The 17,492-nt window shown below is 40.5% G+C and overlaps 1 protein-coding gene and 1 long non-coding RNA gene across 12 annotated transcripts in view; one reads left to right on the top strand and one right to left on the bottom strand.

Moving 5' to 3' along the window:
• Positions 1-17,492, top strand: part of LOC119499999 (LIM domain only protein 7-like) — a 58,883-nt gene that overhangs the window by 7,423 nt on the left and 33,968 nt on the right. For all 11 annotated transcript variants that reach the window (XM_037789340.1, XM_037789342.1, XM_037789347.1 and 8 more), the window contains 2 exons: positions 2,197-2,266; positions 9,483-9,589. In XM_037789340.1, the coding sequence (XP_037645268.1) occupies positions 2,197-2,266; positions 9,483-9,589 (177 nt within the window). The remainder of the gene's footprint in view (positions 1-2,196; positions 2,267-9,482; positions 9,590-17,492) is intronic.
• LOC119500002 lies at positions 421-7,870 on the bottom strand. The gene is made up of 3 exons (XR_005209498.1): positions 7,653-7,870; positions 6,059-6,063; positions 421-431 (listed from the first exon to the last, which is right to left on the bottom strand). It is a non-coding gene; the product is annotated as an uncharacterized LOC119500002 (long non-coding RNA).

Here is a 17,492-nt window from a genome sequence, read left to right as displayed (position 1 = left end):
ATGTTTCCAGTGTCAGATCTGCCCTCTGTGGTCGTGTTTGAGAATATGAAGTGTGATCTATTTCAAGAGGAGTTGTGTTTGACAGATGTTACAGATCTGTGGATGGGCCGAGTGCCATCCTTTACTTATAATGAGAGCTGTGAGAAGCCGTGTATTGAATGGAAAGCCTCCAACGGAAACCACATCGGAGAGCCAGGGCACCCTGCTTTCTCATTAATGCATCAAGAGTTTTGATGAGTTGGAGGAACACATTTATCTACACAGAATTGGCTTTTGCATTGAACTGCTCTTCTAAGAGTTGTGGCTTTTCTCATCAGGGATGTGTTTGTGTATGTGTGAGAGGGTTAGCATCATGTCCCTTTTATACATGTGTACGTGGGCAGAATTGGTGGATGGACACAGCGATGCGATTTGCACGAATCAGCAGGAAGCTGTAATTACCAGCAGCAGCCCATGCAGAATCTTCCTAACCTCTATTGGCATCGTTTCAAAGAAGAAGAAGAAGCCCCTCATTCTGCTGATTTGAACCTGACTCCACTGTTTGCTCACTCTTCAGAGAACAACAGAGACACTTTCATTCAGGGAGCTGTCCATGTTCTCTCAGCGTGAGGAAGAGGAAGACTGAGATAAAATCGCTCTAACCTAGAAAACTCATTGTGTTGTAGTTATTAACTATTTGGAGAGGAATGTTCAGTGTGGGTCGCACACATGATTACATCCTACTTAGCTTACAATGTGTGTTATCTGATGAAATATTACTGCTTTCTATTGTTTCGCTGCTAAATGACTAACTTAACATCACATTCCTTTTGCATTCTTTCTCTGCATCTATTGTCAACCTATGCAAAGTCGTATACACCCCATCCCATCCGCCTCAGTCTGTCTGCTGACAGAGCAGAAGATGCACTGCAAAAACATCTACTTTAACAAGTGTTAGAAGTGTTAAAACAAGAACACATATTTGCACTTTTTTTGTTTGCAGATTAAGATTTTACATACAAAACATATGACAAACATATGAAACTTGTTGCACAGGTTAAACTACCCAACAGTAGCCAATTACGTCATTGAATGCTGTTTTCCTGTTAGTGCATCTGAAATAACAATCCAGTTATATATACACTGAAAGGTATGTATTAAAGAAATGTATAAAGAATTGTATGAAGAAAAAAGAATACAGAAATAAATATGTTTATGGAAATAAATAGGGGGGGAATTGCAAAGGGAAAATCATGCATAAATAAATAAATACATAAATACATACATTTTGATAATGAATAAATCATTTGAAATAAAAATAAATTTAAAATATATAGATAAGAAAAATGCTAATGTAAAAGTTAATAAAAGCAAGAAAATAAATAAATAAAAGGGAAAATTATATAGAAGAGTAGTTAGATAGGGGAAGTAATACAAAGATAAATAAAAGCAAATTAAAACAGAAATATCAATTTGTGACACATTTTATCAATTAATTAATGCGTACATTTATTTTTAATATTAGTTTTTGTTTTTTGGCATATTTATTGAGTCATTTATTTATTTATTTATTTATTTATTTATTTTTACTTTGGCAGGTTTTGTCCTCCATAGACGGAGCCATTCTGCATATGAGCACTATTACTTGCTATTACCTGCTTTCAGTTAGAGCTGCAACGTTTAGTTGATCAATCCGCAACTACTTTGATAATCGATTAATCGTTTGAGCCACTTTTCTAGCAAAACTTGCAAACTTTTGACTGTTCCAGTTTCTTGTCTTATACATTATAGTAAATTGGAAACTTATTTTACTTAAGTAGAAGATCTGAATAGCATTTTTTTATTTATTTTTTTATATACATCTTAGACTAAAGAATCCCTTTCAAAACCCTTTGAATAACACCAAAAATGCATCATCATTTATCAAAATCCATTACTGTTTATCTGAGCTGATGTGTGGTGATTCGAGGTTTGTTTGGGGTTGTTCCAGTAGAAGAGGGTATGTTTTTAGCAGCCGGGGACCCAGTGTGTTTACATCACGGAGCAGCACTGGCCATTTACTAAACTGAAGCCAGGTGGCCACCATTAAACTAAGTCGTAAACACACAACACCGAGACTTTGCACTTTTTCTTTACTTCATTCCTTGTTAGTTAGACCAGTCTAGCCAATGACCAAGTGCTTTCACTTACCCTCTTCACTCTTTCTTTCACTCGCAGTCTGATCAACAAGATCAAGCCTGGTGCCATCAAGAGGGTTAACAGGCTGCCCACACCTATTGCTGGACTGGTAAGTCTCTTTTTATTCAGATTAAATGTGAGACATAGGACATTGCATGTACAATTTGTTCTGAGACTCAGGCTTATATGTATCTCTATTAGAGGCTGTAGCATGCTCAGTCTTAAAGCTGGAGTGAAGATACTGATATCATATGAAACTAAATAACGCTACAAAGTTGGGCAAAATTTTTGCGACGAAAAAATGACATGGCAATTTTCAAATTGACCTCTGACCTCAAGATATGTGAATGAAAATTGGTTCTATGGGTACCCACGAGTCTCCCCTTTACGGAAATGCCCACTTAATGCTAATCGCATACAGTTTTTTGCCTGCAGTATTAAAATGGTGTGTTTGAATATTTCTGCCTACTGGGGTCCCTAAGCAGTCTTGGAGTTACATAAATTGGGATTGGAAAGCTGAGACTCTTGTGAATCCAATGAGCCCAATTGTATTCATGTGTGATGATGTTAGTTGTTAGTAGCCATTTCACATAGCGAGACCTTTTTTTGAAACTTGACCTCATTGTATGAAATGACCTGTGGTGACCTCTAGGATAATCACAGCCTCATGAAACTTTACAACCACGAACTAGAGACTAGAGAGCATTCAGGGGATGGATGGCTTTCCGAGGTAGATTGACAATAAGGGGGTTTCTGAGTGGTTTCCAGAACAGAAGAGCTCGCCATCCAATCACCAAAAAATGCAATTCTTGAAATATCCAAATGTCAAAGATTTTTCATACAAAATCACAGCATGGCTTTTTCTATGGTGTACATCGAGGTCTTGGTGTCTTAATGTGGTGTTGTGGAGGGATTTTTGATAATTTTTGATTAAAAAATTGTTAAATTTACCACTAAATCTGTGTAACAAATGGCATCAACCCCAACATTTCTGCAACAATTTTTGAGACATACACTTCCATTATAATGTCCTAAGCCCTTATACACTTTCCCAATGTATTTTAATTAATTATTTGATTACTTCATTCATTCGTGTTTGTTACAGATTTATGACTAGAACACCTTGACATACTGCTTATCTGCATCTCAAATTAATCTTCAGGTTACCAGCTTTCAGATGATGTACACCACTTCTATGTGTTATCTACTGTTGACCTGCTATCTCCCCATAAAGACCACCTCTACCCCCCCTAAAAAATACAAAAATGGGTCTATGTGGGCCTCTAAGGGTTAAAAGATATCTTAACACATAGCCTTAATAGCTCATCCTAGTTTTCTTCTTACATAGTTTCGTCTCCTATTATTACTGTTGTACAAATGTCTGTTGTAGAAAGTATGTGCAGTGCGAGGTACAGCAGCAGCAGCCGTTGAGCTGACTGATGACAGGTCTGAAGCTGCCAATGAGAGAGATGTGTTTGCCTCAGTGACTTGTCGCTCCTCATATCCATCCACACTAATAAGTTCAGGGAACGTGGAGCTGCTTGAAAGGCCAACGGTCGCATTCGAGTGCACCCTAAATATGATGTCTGCCATGCTTGAGGCTGCGTTCAGTCAAAGTCATTTAAGACAAAACCTCTTTGTGCTGGTATGATAATTAGGTCTTTGATTGAGTGACGGGAGGTCAGAAGAGGGCAGAGTTTGGTTTGCGTAGTAACCTGTTACTGAATCAGTGTTTTTCACCTTTTTAGGCCTGGCAGTGTCTTCATATTTAAGCAGCTTGTGGCAGAGGCCTTTTGGGTCCACAGTGGCTCAGATGAAATAAATGTTTTGGGAGTGTCTGCATACAAGTGCTCGTGAAGTAGAGGGTTGAAAACCCTACCTTAAACCCATCCCTCACAAAGCTCTCTCTTGTGGGAGTAATTGAGTCCAGCTGTCTAGAGGAATTATAGAGAACCCCAACCTTAACCCAGCCAGTCTGAGTGCACGGCGGTGGGCTCAGTAACACTCAACATGTTTGGCAAGACAATGACAAGTTTCCAGTAGAAGAAACAGACTGGCATTCATGCTAGATGTAAACAATAAACCTGCATATTTGCAGCACCAAACACTGTACCATCATATCTGTGTTATGACATAAATCACATTTTCCTGCCACTTTGTTTTGGACAGTTAGTAATAAAGCTGGCTGGGCACCTGCTGAGGTAATGAGGTAAAGTATTTCCTCCATCAGTAGCGCTGGTGTGGTATTTCCGAGACTTGGACAAAATCCTGAAACCACCTGATCATAAATTCTCCAGCAAAATGTGAAGGCTCCTGGTTGGCCCGCGGCGATCAGTTTCTGCCAACCACATGGAGAAACTGAAAAGTGGAGAGCTCTCCGAAAACAAACATTACTCACTCTCTCTCTCTCTGCTGTGAGAAAAGCTTTTCTCCCAAAGCAGTCAAGTAAGATTGTCCTTTATCTCTCATCTCTATAAATAGTAAGACGTCTGTGCTTTAAGTGTTGAAATTAAGTGTTTGAAATGTAGCTATAGTTCTCTGAAATTGAGAAATAATTTAACACCTTGCCATTCCGAACTCTTTTTTCAGATGGATATGGGTGGGGGAGAGGGGATGTTCAGGGGTAGATAAAAAGTTAACAGTAGATGTCACATATAAGTGGTGTACACCATCTGAAAGCTGGGAACCTGAAGATTAATTTGAGGTGCAGTGTAGCACTGTGTGTCAAGTTGTTTTAGTCATTAATAAGAAATACAAATTAATTAATAAATTAATTAAAATAAATTGTGAAAGTGTATCAGGGCTTAAACATGATGATATAAGTTTGTGATTGTCATTCCCATGCTCTATTATGTCTCATAAGTTGTTGCAGTATTTTTTTGGGGTTGATACCATTTGTTACACAGATTTGGTGCTAAATGTTTAAGTTACATTTTTACCACTCGAGAATTGATAAAATATTATCAAAAATCCCTCCAGAATACCACATTAAGACACCAAGACCTTGAGGAACACCATAGCAAAAGCAATGCTGTGATTTTGTATCAAAAACCTTTGACATTTGGAGATTTCGGAGCAAGAATTGCATTTTTTCAGTGATTGGATGGCGAGCACTGCTGTTCAGGAAACTGCTCAGAAACCCCCTTATTGTTTGACTACCTAGGAAAGCCATCCATCCTCTGAATGCTCTAGGCCTGTAGTTTGTGGCTGTAAAGTTTCATGAGGCTGTGATTATCCTAGAGATCACAGCAGCTCATTTTATACAGTGAGGTCATGTTTCAAAAAAAGGTCTCGCTATGTGAAATGGCTACTATGCAGACTAACATCATCACACATGAATACAATTGGGCTCATTGGATCTACAGAGTCTCAGCTTTACAGTGATACCCCATTTACGTAATTCCAATCATACAAATTTTAGTTTAGGAGCCCCAGTATGCAGAAATATTCATATACACAATTTATAGAATATGAGAAAATAACACATTTGTACTGCATGCAAAAAACTGCATGTTTTTTGCCCCAAACTGCATGTGATTATCATGAAATGGGCATGTCTGTAAAGGGGATACTCGTGGGTACACATAGAACCCATTTTCATTCACATACAGTATCTTGAGATCAGAGGTCAAGGGACCCCTTGCCAGTTTTTCCTCACCAAAATTTAGCGTAACTTTGAAGCGTTATTTAGAGATCTTCCCGTTTTAAGGGGTTAAAAGTATATGTTTAGCCACTTAGCCTCTTATTGCATTTTTTTATTGAAGAAAAATACAGTGGACAAAGAACAAGAGTAATGTTGTTGGTGCTTTTTTTTGTTTATAATAATGATACAGTTTAACTTTAATCACCGCTGAATGCAATGCTCTTTGCAAACATGCCTCATTAGCACTCAATTATGTACATTTTCTACCATTATGGTCATAACTGCCGTCTTAGTTTTTCTATATGAAAGCACTCAAATAGATACCAGGCTTCAGCTTTGGCAGAATAAAAAGCCCAGGGAGGGAAAAAACGGAAATCTCTGGTTTGTGGAATATTTAGCAACATTGGCTCCAGACCCAGGCCTATTCTTTGGCTTCACTTATGTCCAAGGGAATGTTTCCCATGTCAGCACACTTCTCTGTCTGTTGCTGAGCAGTCAGTGAGCTGTGGGTTGGGATTCAAGGCACCCTGGTTCAGACCTGGTTCTGCTTTTACCAGTGCTGGGCAGGAAGCCGGCAGTTGTGTGGCGGGGCAGCTAGGCAGCCGGATTTGAGGCCCACTGGGTTGAATCCGGAGGGACGGAGTTAAAGATGACTCTGCCCACCGTAAAAACGCTGTAATTGACATGGTGCTGGATGTTCCCGCATACACCAAGTCCTTGGTGAGTTGAGGTAGCAATGGGTGGAGATAAACAGACAGTTTCAATGACCCTGAGGGTGTCTTCACTTATTTAAATGTCTGTGTAATCATCCGTGCAATGACAGGCATTTGTCCATGTTTTGTTACTGTGTTTGTGTTGTACGGGTGCCTGTTATGACTGGATCTGACTGTTGGGAAAGAAGGGTCTTTTATTGGGTCTGTTTCAGGAGAGGCAGCATGTCAAGTATTCGGTTTATTGTCACAGGACTTGAAAAAATGTGTAGCCTGATATTTTAACCATAGCTTTGCTTGGTGTTTGAAGCACTGCCAGGGGTCAGTTGAGGGTAATTGTAGAGTATGCCCATCTTAGACAAAGAATGCAGTGGAAGAAATAGAGTGACCACAATGTGACCACTAGGGACGGTGATCCTTTTATACCAAATCAGACACCTCATGAGTGAAATCTTTCCGTCTCTCGGTGTGAGGTGCATGAATCAGGGTCCTCAAGCCTGCATGAGAGGATTAGAGGCTGCTGGATGGGTACAGCATATTTAGCAGGATTATGTGCAGGCACAAGTCAGCATAACATTCCTTCAACATCATTATCTCTGCATGTTCTGAGACTGGTTGTTAGGGGGGCTTTTAGTGTGTTCATAATGCTCTTTGAGGTTAAAAGACATTCATACCTAAGTGATATTAATAATCCTTTTATATAGGCCTTGATTACATTGGCTTAAAGTTTCTCTATACGATATCCAGAGTATTAATATAGCATCAAACAACTATTGTCTATGTAAAGATATAGTGGAGTAATGTCTACCTGAGCAGAGAATGAAGTCACTCTCCCTCTGTGTGTGTAATAATCCGAGCTTCTCCATGCTTTGTTGACATAGCCGCGCAGGCTTTTAGTGCATGTTTGTGCATGTGAGCGTGCCCAACTGGCTAGTTCACGGCCGCCGCTCTGCATTGCTCTCATACGGCGGTTACAGCTGATAATACCGTCGCGGAAGCGTAGCACCCATCCTACCAATACCTACAGTAGATGACGGTCGGCATGCCCTCAGTTTGGAGAAACATAGCAGCACGGGAGCAAAGCAATATACTGCTGTGGACGGGGGCAGCAGCAAAACGTATTTTAACTACCTAAAAGAAACACTCACCTAAAAGAATCAATATCAATTTAAGTGTACGCTATATAAATTAAGAATATTTTCTGACGAACTGAAGGTGAAACTTATCTCTACCGTTTTTGTCAACGGAGTCTGCTGTCTTTGAAGAGAGCATAGATAAGTTTTACTTTTGGTTCAGCTCTCCATCGGGAAGGGCTGTCTGATGGCAAGATAAAGCGGTGAAAATATTCTAAATGTAGCGTACACTTAAACTGATATTGATTTTTTTGAGAAGGTCCTTTCTTTTAGGTGGATAAAATATGTTTTGATGCAGCCTCGTCCACAGCAGTGTATTGCTTTGCACGCCGACCACCATCTACTGTAGGTAATACACTGACTGTGGATAAGTGCCACATACAACACCACTTCAAAACACCCAAACTATCCCTCGAACATGCAGAGTACCTGTACTTGAATGTTACATGTGATGTAATTTGTGCAGTCTTATCAGCCAACATGCTGAGGTGAGGCAAGGTGTACTTTGTTATTTTTGACTGTATATGCTGTACGCATCGAATAACAAGGTAACAAATTAAGTGTCACTGAAACACGTACATGTGAACTATGTCATACGGGCGAATGATCACAGAGAAAAGAAGGTCTTGCTCACTGTACGAGATAAAGTTTAACATTCAAAACCCATGTAATTAACTCAATTACCTGTCCTGTTGACAATTACATTATCATGTCTATTACCAAGACAAAGCAGAAGAAGATAAAATCTCCTCTGTGTTATAATTAATAAAGGGTGACCCCCTCCCTATAGGGGGGTGGGAGTGATCCTTGGCCTGTAGGGGCCCACAGTGACCTGTAGGGCCCGGCAAAGTGCCGTTAAGGGACAAGCAATGCTGTCAGTAAGAGATTCCTGCTCAGAGAGGTCAGCTCTGTCCTCCTACCATTTGCTAATAAGCATGTTTGCAATTTAAATATAGAACTAGCTACCCCTTAATTATTCCAGCCCATGTTGAGGCCATGTGTCATTACATGAAACTCTCTTAAGCAGTCCTGTCCCAATGGAAGTGCAGACTTACAAACAAGACACATGGGATTACAACTGGAAAAGTCATAACCCCGGAAAGGAATGGTGTTTTTTCTATTTTTGTGGTTGATGAAACGCATGAGATGTGTGTATATTTATAAAGCAAAAAATGTCTTTTTGCTATTGGGCATTACACTCCCACATCTGTGCAGATCATGTGCATACATAATACAAACTTCATGCAATATAAAATGATTGACGTAGTGTAGGGCACTCCCATGTCCGCGTGAGTTGCTTCAGGAAAAATAGCCGTCAGTTTCTGTCACCCGACCTCATGTATCATAGCAACCAGATGTCTCCAAAATAGTTCCCCGCCCCACAGATTCCGCAGGTATTCTCGAGTGAAGGGTTCGGCAGGGAGGGGAGGGGAAGTTTCAGGGTGTGAGGCAAAGGATACCGCAGTACGCATTGTGCTCCTGTGTCATTTTTGCACTTGCATGGCCGGTTGGGTGGGACTTGAGCAAAGCTCTGATGTCATCCTTCCTGGTTCGGGCTTTGTCCCCACCCTAACCCAGCCCACAGGTAGCTTTGCTGCTGTCAGTCAGCTTCCTGTCACGCAGCCTCTCCCCCCTGCATGTGTGTTTGTGTGTGCTCTCCACCGGGTCACTTCTTATTTGCTACACACACATGCTCCTCCCCGTCCGTCTCTGCTCTCTGGTGATATGAACTTTGGAAGCATTGAGTTGCAGGCTGTGTGCGCGCCAGAGAATTCTTGAGTGATTATTCTTTGCCTCTGAAGGTGGACAACCCTCATCCCCGCTTTGTTCTTTGTCCAGGACAACCTGAACGTCTTCCTCAAAGCCTGCAGGAAGCTCGGACTAAAGGAGGCACAGCTCTTTCACCCGGGAGATCTCCAGGACTTATCCACAAGAGTTACAGTCAAGTAAGTTCTGATCTTATGAGCTTTGTGAAGTATTTCAGCTACTGTGACATTTTGATACCCGTCCATGCCATTCACAGAGTTGAGGTCCTCCTGTAAGCTGAAACCAAATCATGTTTTTAACTCTTCCTTGATTGAACCAGCTCCTATTTATGTTTCCATTAATATGCAGAGACACATTTAAATGTAACTTTCACATATACAGTGTTTCAGAGCATGTGTCTCCTCGTGTGAGACATGATTTAAGTTGCAGTTAGAAAAAAGGTCAGCGCTATTTTCAGTGTGTGTGTGTGCGTGTGTGTATTCTTGTGTTGGTAAGCACCTGTTAAAGCATAGCTCTGTGTGTTTCTTCGAAATATGATGGAGGGAACAATTGATGGAAGTACACAGGTCAGAAGAGCAAAGCACGTGCTATCCGGCATGTCTGGTGTTCGGATCTGATCAGATTGATTTTCTTTTTGGTGCAAGTCTAGAAAACCACAACGTCAGTCACAAAACAATAGTCATTAAAGTCAGGATCATCAATAAATGCTTTTTTTCTGATATTGTGAATCTAAAGAAGCTTAGTTGGAGCATGAGTTAGTGAGCAGGACAAAAAATATGTCTGCCACAGTGTTTATACTTTTGCAGTTTCAGTTGCGTGACAGACAGAGATGCATGCGGTATGTTGAACAACCTGTTCAGTTTTTACGCAGGTATGCCTTCAGGGATCGAGGTAAGGCAGAGCTCGGAGCACAGTCCATCCACTGTGACACACTCACTCACACACTGCTGTGCAAGCACAAAGAAAAGTGCTTTAGCGGCAATAACTGCAGGTCGTTTAACTTGAAGTTGATAGCAAATACATCACTTAAGGTGGCAAAAAAATGTAAGGTGATGTCAAACTCAGTGAATGTTCCTTTGAGATGTTGCCACAACGTCTGAGAACATTTTTTCCCATGATCCACCCAAGACTCTGTCAGTCATTCTTCAGTAGCACTGACAATGGTGTCGAAACCACAGCTGTCACAAAAACACACACAGAGGCAGATGCACTGTACACTGGAATAGGAACCCTGAATAAACAAATCTGTCAAGACGCACCCTCTCCCCACAGCAGAGGATATGCTGCCCACTGTCATAAATATACTCAGTGTCATAAATATAGAGACAATACTTTTATGGACCTGTGCGTTATCAGACATTTCCCCTCTTGCATAACCCTTTTCCCATGGTATTGGCTGTAAATTACTTTTGTTTCAAAATGACATTCACAGTGTGGGAAAGAAATCACACCTACATTTATGTTGTGAAAGCTGACATGTGACTTAAAGAAGACCTATTATGCTTTTGTGCTTTTTTCCCTTTCCATTAGTGTGTTATAGAGTTTTTTGGGGCATCTAAAAGGTTTGCAAAGTTACAAAGAGTCGCTCTTTTACACCACAGAAACACTGCTTCAGAACTGCCTGAAACACCTTGCTTGAAGTCTTGCCTTTTTCTTCTGTAACATGGTGATGTCACCAAGTAACACATTTTTATAATACCTAACTAGCAGCTAGTTTGGCACAACCTCAAACAAAGCTGGTTAGAGCGCAGCTGGAGAGGAGTCCGAAGAGTTTGGTTCGGTTGACCAATCACAACTGAGTGGGCAAAGTGACCAATCATAGCAGACTGAGCTTTTCGGGAAGGGGGGGGGCGGAGCTCAAACAGAGCGTTTCAGACAGAAGGTAAAAAGAGGTATGCCAGTATGAGAAAAATAAAGCGCTTTTTGAACATTAAAGCATGTAAACATGTTCTAGTAGAAACCCAAAATACCAGTATGCACCTGAAAATGAACATAATAGGTCCTCTTTAAACTAACTTTTCCATTGGTTTTATTCCGGATCAAACTCGATTTGCATGAAATCGCGCGAATGTCCCAGTCTCACTGTTCTGTTGGAGCTGATAGCTCAGCTTTTTGCCACCATGTCTGCCTGCTTGCGGGGGTTCAGTCAGAGCAGAGGAGGGGCTCACTTTCTATTTTTAGGACCAGGGGGTCACTTTGACAAGCAGGATTGATTGGAATGGTGTATCAGGACTCAGAAGAAGAGCTTTTAATAGTGTGTTGTCTCCTCCCAGTACATTCCACCTCTGCATGAGGTCTTGGGAGTACACCTGTGTGTGTTTGTTTGTAGACGTCTGAAAGTTTGAGTGTGGTTTGCAGTTGAGGCAGTCTTTTTTGTGTCTTGACTGCTGCACAGTGTTGCTCAACAGTTACAGGTCCTAATGTTTAAGATGAACCTGCAGCTGCTTTGACTGTCAGTCTTGATGAATTGTACGAAGGAAATCTCTTCTTTAAATTGATTTCTTAGTCACGTTTATTCTTAAATGCAGCATAATTTCATTGGGCTAAAATGTAGAGATATTTGAGTGTTCGGGCACAATTATGTGCAGTATTTATAACTCATACACAGAGAGAGATGGCACACAGAGAGTAACATGAGGAGAATCCCAAACAAGGCTGCAGACAAGCAACCAATGGTTTTATTTCACTGTTGCTTATCAGAGCTTATACTGTAGGCAAATGAGCCACAGAGAGCACAGCACACAGACAGAGAGAGAGAAAGTTGTCTCTATCAGCTGTCTTTGCCCCTGGTGTGTGTCCAACCTCCACTCCCTTAAACCCAGTCTGACAGGTGCTTCGCTCAGCTTCCCTGTTCTCTGTTTCAGCAGCAGTAAGGTTGTTATCCTGTTGGGGCTGTAAGTTTCGTTTCAACTACTATTTTTATAGCAAAACCCTTCACTGATACATAACGCTGCCTTTGAGTTTTTTTTCTCTTTTATATTGTGTTATCATTTATACATTTTATTTAATGTTTCAATTTATTTAATTTTACTTGTATCATTTCTGTTGAATTTAACGTATTATAGAGAAAGTTATAGTTCAGCTTCTCAAATGTGAGGATTTTGTTGCTCTCCTGTCTTTTGTTCTATTTTACTGTTGCTTTGGGTAAACAAGACGCTTGACAATGTCACCTTGGAATTTTTTCTTTACTGTTTCATGACATTTTAAAGACCAAACAATTGATTTATTATTGAGAAAACATGAATTAGTTTCAGCCCTAATCTGCGCTAACTTGTATGAAAGGTGCTACACAACAAAAAAAGATTGATTTATTTTTATACCATTGAAATAATGTAACTAACGTAACTTGCAAATTCGTTTTAACACCATTATTTTCATTAACACATTAACGTAACTTGCGATTTAGCCCAGTCGCTATTCGATCTTTCGGAGGTTGTAGCGGAATCAGTTTTAAAGCTACAGTGGCATCATATGAAACTAAAAAAATTAAAACTAAAAAGGAATTCATTGGTACCAACTATGCCATACTAGCTTGTCAGGAAGGAGGCTAAATAACGCTCCAAACGTACGCTACATTTTGGCGAGGAAAAACTGGCATGGCCATTTTCAAAGAGGTCCATTGACCTCTGACCTCAAGATATGTGAATGAAAATGGGTTCTATGGGTACCCATGAGTCTCCCCTTTACAGACATTGCAACTTTATGTTAATCAAATGCAGTTTTGGGAAAGTCATATTCAAGTCAGCACACTGACACACTGACAGCTGTTGTTGCCTGTTGGTGTTGAGTTTGCCATGTTAACTTCAAAATTTAAAAAAAAATTAAACTTTACATTTGTCATATACAAACAGGTACATACACAAAATTTGACCTCTGCATTTAACCCATCCTATGCATAATGTTAGTTATAATTTGAGCATGTTTTTTTATGCTAAATGCTGTGAGGGTTTCTGGACAATATTTTCATTGTTTCCAATAATAAATATAAACATATATTGGCATAAAGCAAGTATATTTGCTCACTCCCATGTTGATAAGAGTGTTAAATACTTGACAAATCACCCTTTAAGGTACATTTTGAACAGATAAAGAAATGTGGAATTCATGTGCGATTAATCTAGATTAATCATGGACAATCATGCGATTAATCGCGATTAAACATATTAACCAATTGACAGCCCTAATATTTTTTCAAATGATTCAACACTAGTTCACTGAAAGAGAAACCTCTCAATGACTTAAGATTGATTAGACTCACTGAACTTCCCACATTGATAGTTTTTGCTTGAAATTTAGTTATTATTAGTAAGTCCGGTATCTTTCTTTTTTTTTTTTAAAATGACTTGCTCCCACACACACTTTTCTCTGCTTTATTAGTCAACGTTTCGGTCAACAAGGAACTTCATCAGGACATTAGTATCTTTCTTTTGGAATGAAGCTTGACTCAGATATTGACTAAAGCAAGGTGTGCTGAGAACACAGTTTAATTCATACTGGTCTGTGTTTTCTCTGCAGCCATAAAATATTATCAGATATCTATTTTGACCTTTGAGCTTTGTCGTTGTTGTAGTATTGGCCTTACCACCATTTGGAGTGCATGTTGCTCTATTGCCTTGTGTTGTGAAACCAGCTTTCTGAGAAAGATGTCGTTTATCAGCTAGAAACACATTCTGTATCAAAATTTGTTGTATAAATATGTAACATGACAAACTGTTGTGATAGAAACAGACTGATAAGAGAGAGCGTGCTGCTTTGTGAGTTGTCCTGGAAGATTTCCTCACATCATCCACGTGTCGTTGAACTATAACCAAGTTCAAACACCACCCAGAGGTGTAACACCGGCCACACCGAATCTGATTCATCATTGGAGGCTATGATTCACTGGCTACTTTAGACCAACTCTGTCCATTTCTAACAGCTGCCCAGGAAATGGGGGCTGAGGGCATTAGAGTGCTTCGGATGAATCATGGCATTTGAAAGTGCTCTATTTAACTTCAGCCACTTCCTTTAGACACTTGGCTGCCTTTTGGAAATCCAGCAGCATGGAGTCGAGGTTGGACCGCAGCTCCGAGTTGACATAAAGGAAAAGGCTAGAAAATGCCGGGATTTCCCTAATGACACAAAATGTCAGCTGATTACTGTACGCTTGACCTCTACGAATGTTTTAACAAGTGCCATTTGTCATAGAGATACTTCAACAGGAAATCTGCCTTGGAAAGTGGAAATTGCCGTGTGTGGAACAAAGGATGCACAGTCATTATGTAAGCTGTACATTATCTCGCTTATTACACAGCTACTTACTTAAGAAATCAATAGCAAAGAGTACGACATCAGAGCTGCGCCCATAGCAACGGTCTGTTATACATGGCAACGGTCTGTTATACAGAAATTACAGACCACAGAACGCAGTGATTGACCAATCAGAATCGAGTATTCAACACAGCCTTGGAATAAGTACGGGATAATGTACAGCGAGCCGGTTATTGCTGTGAAAGAATCCCCGACAGGGCGATGCTGCACCCTGACGCACATTGTCAAATGACAATATTAAACCAATTTAACCCACAATTAACACCTGAATCTGCAGCTTTCCTCGGCTTTACAGAGCTTTATAGCCAGTTTCAATTTATTGTTTAGCTGTCCAGCCCACAACCTTACTGTTTTGTTTAACTCTCAAAGCTCTCATAGCATTGATTTTGGCCGCAGCAGGCAGCTGTTTCCAGCGAGAAAGCTCTAAAAACCCACTGTACACTACCTGCTCAGCACCAAACGTCAGACAGACACAGTTATCGATTAGCTGGCGAACATAGTGGAGCATGTAGCAGCTAAAGAGCCAGATATTTCCATCAGGACATGGTAGAGACCAAAAGCAGAGCTAAAAGAGGGTGAATTTTGGACTTGCATTCATGAGGTGTCCAGAAACACGACTTCAAATGAATGATAATGATGCTCCGTAACTGCTGGATGTGTAAATAAGCAACTGTTTGGGATCAAGCTCACCATATCAACATAAAAGGTGATGATATGTCAATGTCGTGTTTACAACTTGTTTCTGCTGCCCCCAAGTGGCCAAAAATCTGTTATTGCATTTGCTGATAGCACCTCTGCACTTTTAATTGAGTGCATTTTTAATGCAGGATGGATTACTTTTACACTGTAGTATTACTACTTGTAATAAAGTCAGTCTGGCTGTGAGTCCAGCTTTTGCTATGTGACCTCCAGCAACTGACAGAACAAACCCCCCGCTGAGAGGAGTCCAAAGTCTCACTCGTTGCCGCCGTTTGATTAGGCAAATTATTGACAAGGAGTTGACTGCTCGCCAAACCGAAAAAACAAAATAGGAAACTGCACTTGATATGCAGGTACATCCAAATACATTGTCCTGTGAGGAATGTCAACGACCCTTTTGAAACAATAGATAAAGAGGAGTGGTGGTGTGGTGTGATTACACAATTTGGATTATGCAATGGCATCCCTGGCTCTAGATCAAACCAAATGTTTGAACTACCTGAAGGAATGTGCTATTTCCCAGACAAATTTGGACTGACTACACAGCCTGCTATCAGAATTTATTCAACACCAACATATATCGTGCCTCATGCCGTGTGTGTGTTTATAGTTAAAACTCACTGTGACAAAAGTTGAAATGTTCCTGAGTGAAGTGCATAATGCAAAGAGGACAAAGTGCCCTGTGTGTGTTGGTATTTCGGGTGTGGCGCACTGAGCTGGCACTGCACGTTCTGGTTTCGTGGTTCAATATATGGCACTGCCGTCACTTCTTGTTGCAGCGTTGTGTGAACTGTGGGCAGATTGTGAAACCAAACGAGCGATGATGGGGAAAGGCCAATAAAGTCTCTGAGCCATGGACATGGCCCCTGCTGTAAAAGGCCAGCACAAGGGTTATGTTTGTGCTCCGTAGTTGACTCGGAGAGACAAATGCCAGCCTCACCCTTGTTTCCTTGCCTCACAGAGACTGCAGTGTTTCTGATAAGTACGCCACAATGATGCCCGACACTGTCTCACCCACAGCTGATTCCTCTATTCAAACTCTCCTTGTGTCTACATTTTTCAGGACTCCTGATGCATGAGAGCATCTGGGTGTGTCTTTAAATCCAAAAATATTTCATTAGAATGAAAGGACGTAGATGAAGGATGTCACATGTGGTTGTTGAATGCTGCAGAGCAAGTGAGCTTCATTGCAGAGGTATGCTTCTGATCACACACGCACACCCATTCATTTAAGGCTTTGGCACTGTATGTTTGTCTTTTGGATGTTATTGTCTCAAAGAAGCAGAGCTGCCTTGATCTTGTTGGTGGCTGGATTGAGACACATCCTGTGGTCTCATTTCGGTCCATGTTCAGTTTTCACCTGTAGATTGTTTGTCTTGCTAGAGATCCACATATAATTTTCCTTCGGTTGCAGCACAGGGAAATGATTGGAAAGCTCATTTACTTTGGCTCATGTTAAGAAGTTATTTGTCTAACATTTGAAAAGTGGCTCATGTTTCTACAGCTGTATGTGTTTCTTTTTGTCTCTGATTTGTATCACTAGAACACTCTTCAAATGAAAGTCAAATAAAATGAATTGTACGCTTTGGCACAATAGTGTCACGCAATTCTGTCGCTATTTGACAAGATAGAAGTCAGTCACATTAGCTTTTGTCTGATATTGTCCACCATTGTGTGGTTGATGATTGTTTAGCATACAGTGAGTGGCTAACTTGCACACGTAATCGTGTCTTGTGTCTTTGCATTTCCACTGGAGGTTAAAAGAAGAAGGATGCCTCTTGCCCTTTGACCTTGGCAAGAGAGTGGTGATGTGAAAGGCTGTGAAAGCACGCAGAGGTTGAGGTTTATGGCTGACTGCTGGTGGAAGTGATGAGGGCGTCCTGTTAATTTGTCAAGTTTCCTGTCGGAGCTCTGTGTACTCACTGTATAGCACGTATACATTGTCTGACAGGGGTCAGCTGTTTAAAGGAACAGTGTGTAACATTTCGGGGGATCTATTAGCAGAAATGGAATATAATATTTATAACTATGTTTAGTGTATAATCACCTGAAACTAAGAATTGTTATGTTTTC

Source organism: Sebastes umbrosus, chromosome 13 (assembly GCF_015220745.1).
Source record: "Sebastes umbrosus isolate fSebUmb1 chromosome 13, fSebUmb1.pri, whole genome shotgun sequence".
In the NCBI taxonomy this organism is placed as follows: domain Eukaryota; kingdom Metazoa; phylum Chordata; class Actinopteri; order Perciformes; family Sebastidae; genus Sebastes; species Sebastes umbrosus.
Note: the sequence above shows the minus strand (reverse complement) of the source record. Positions and strands in the feature narration are given on the sequence as shown.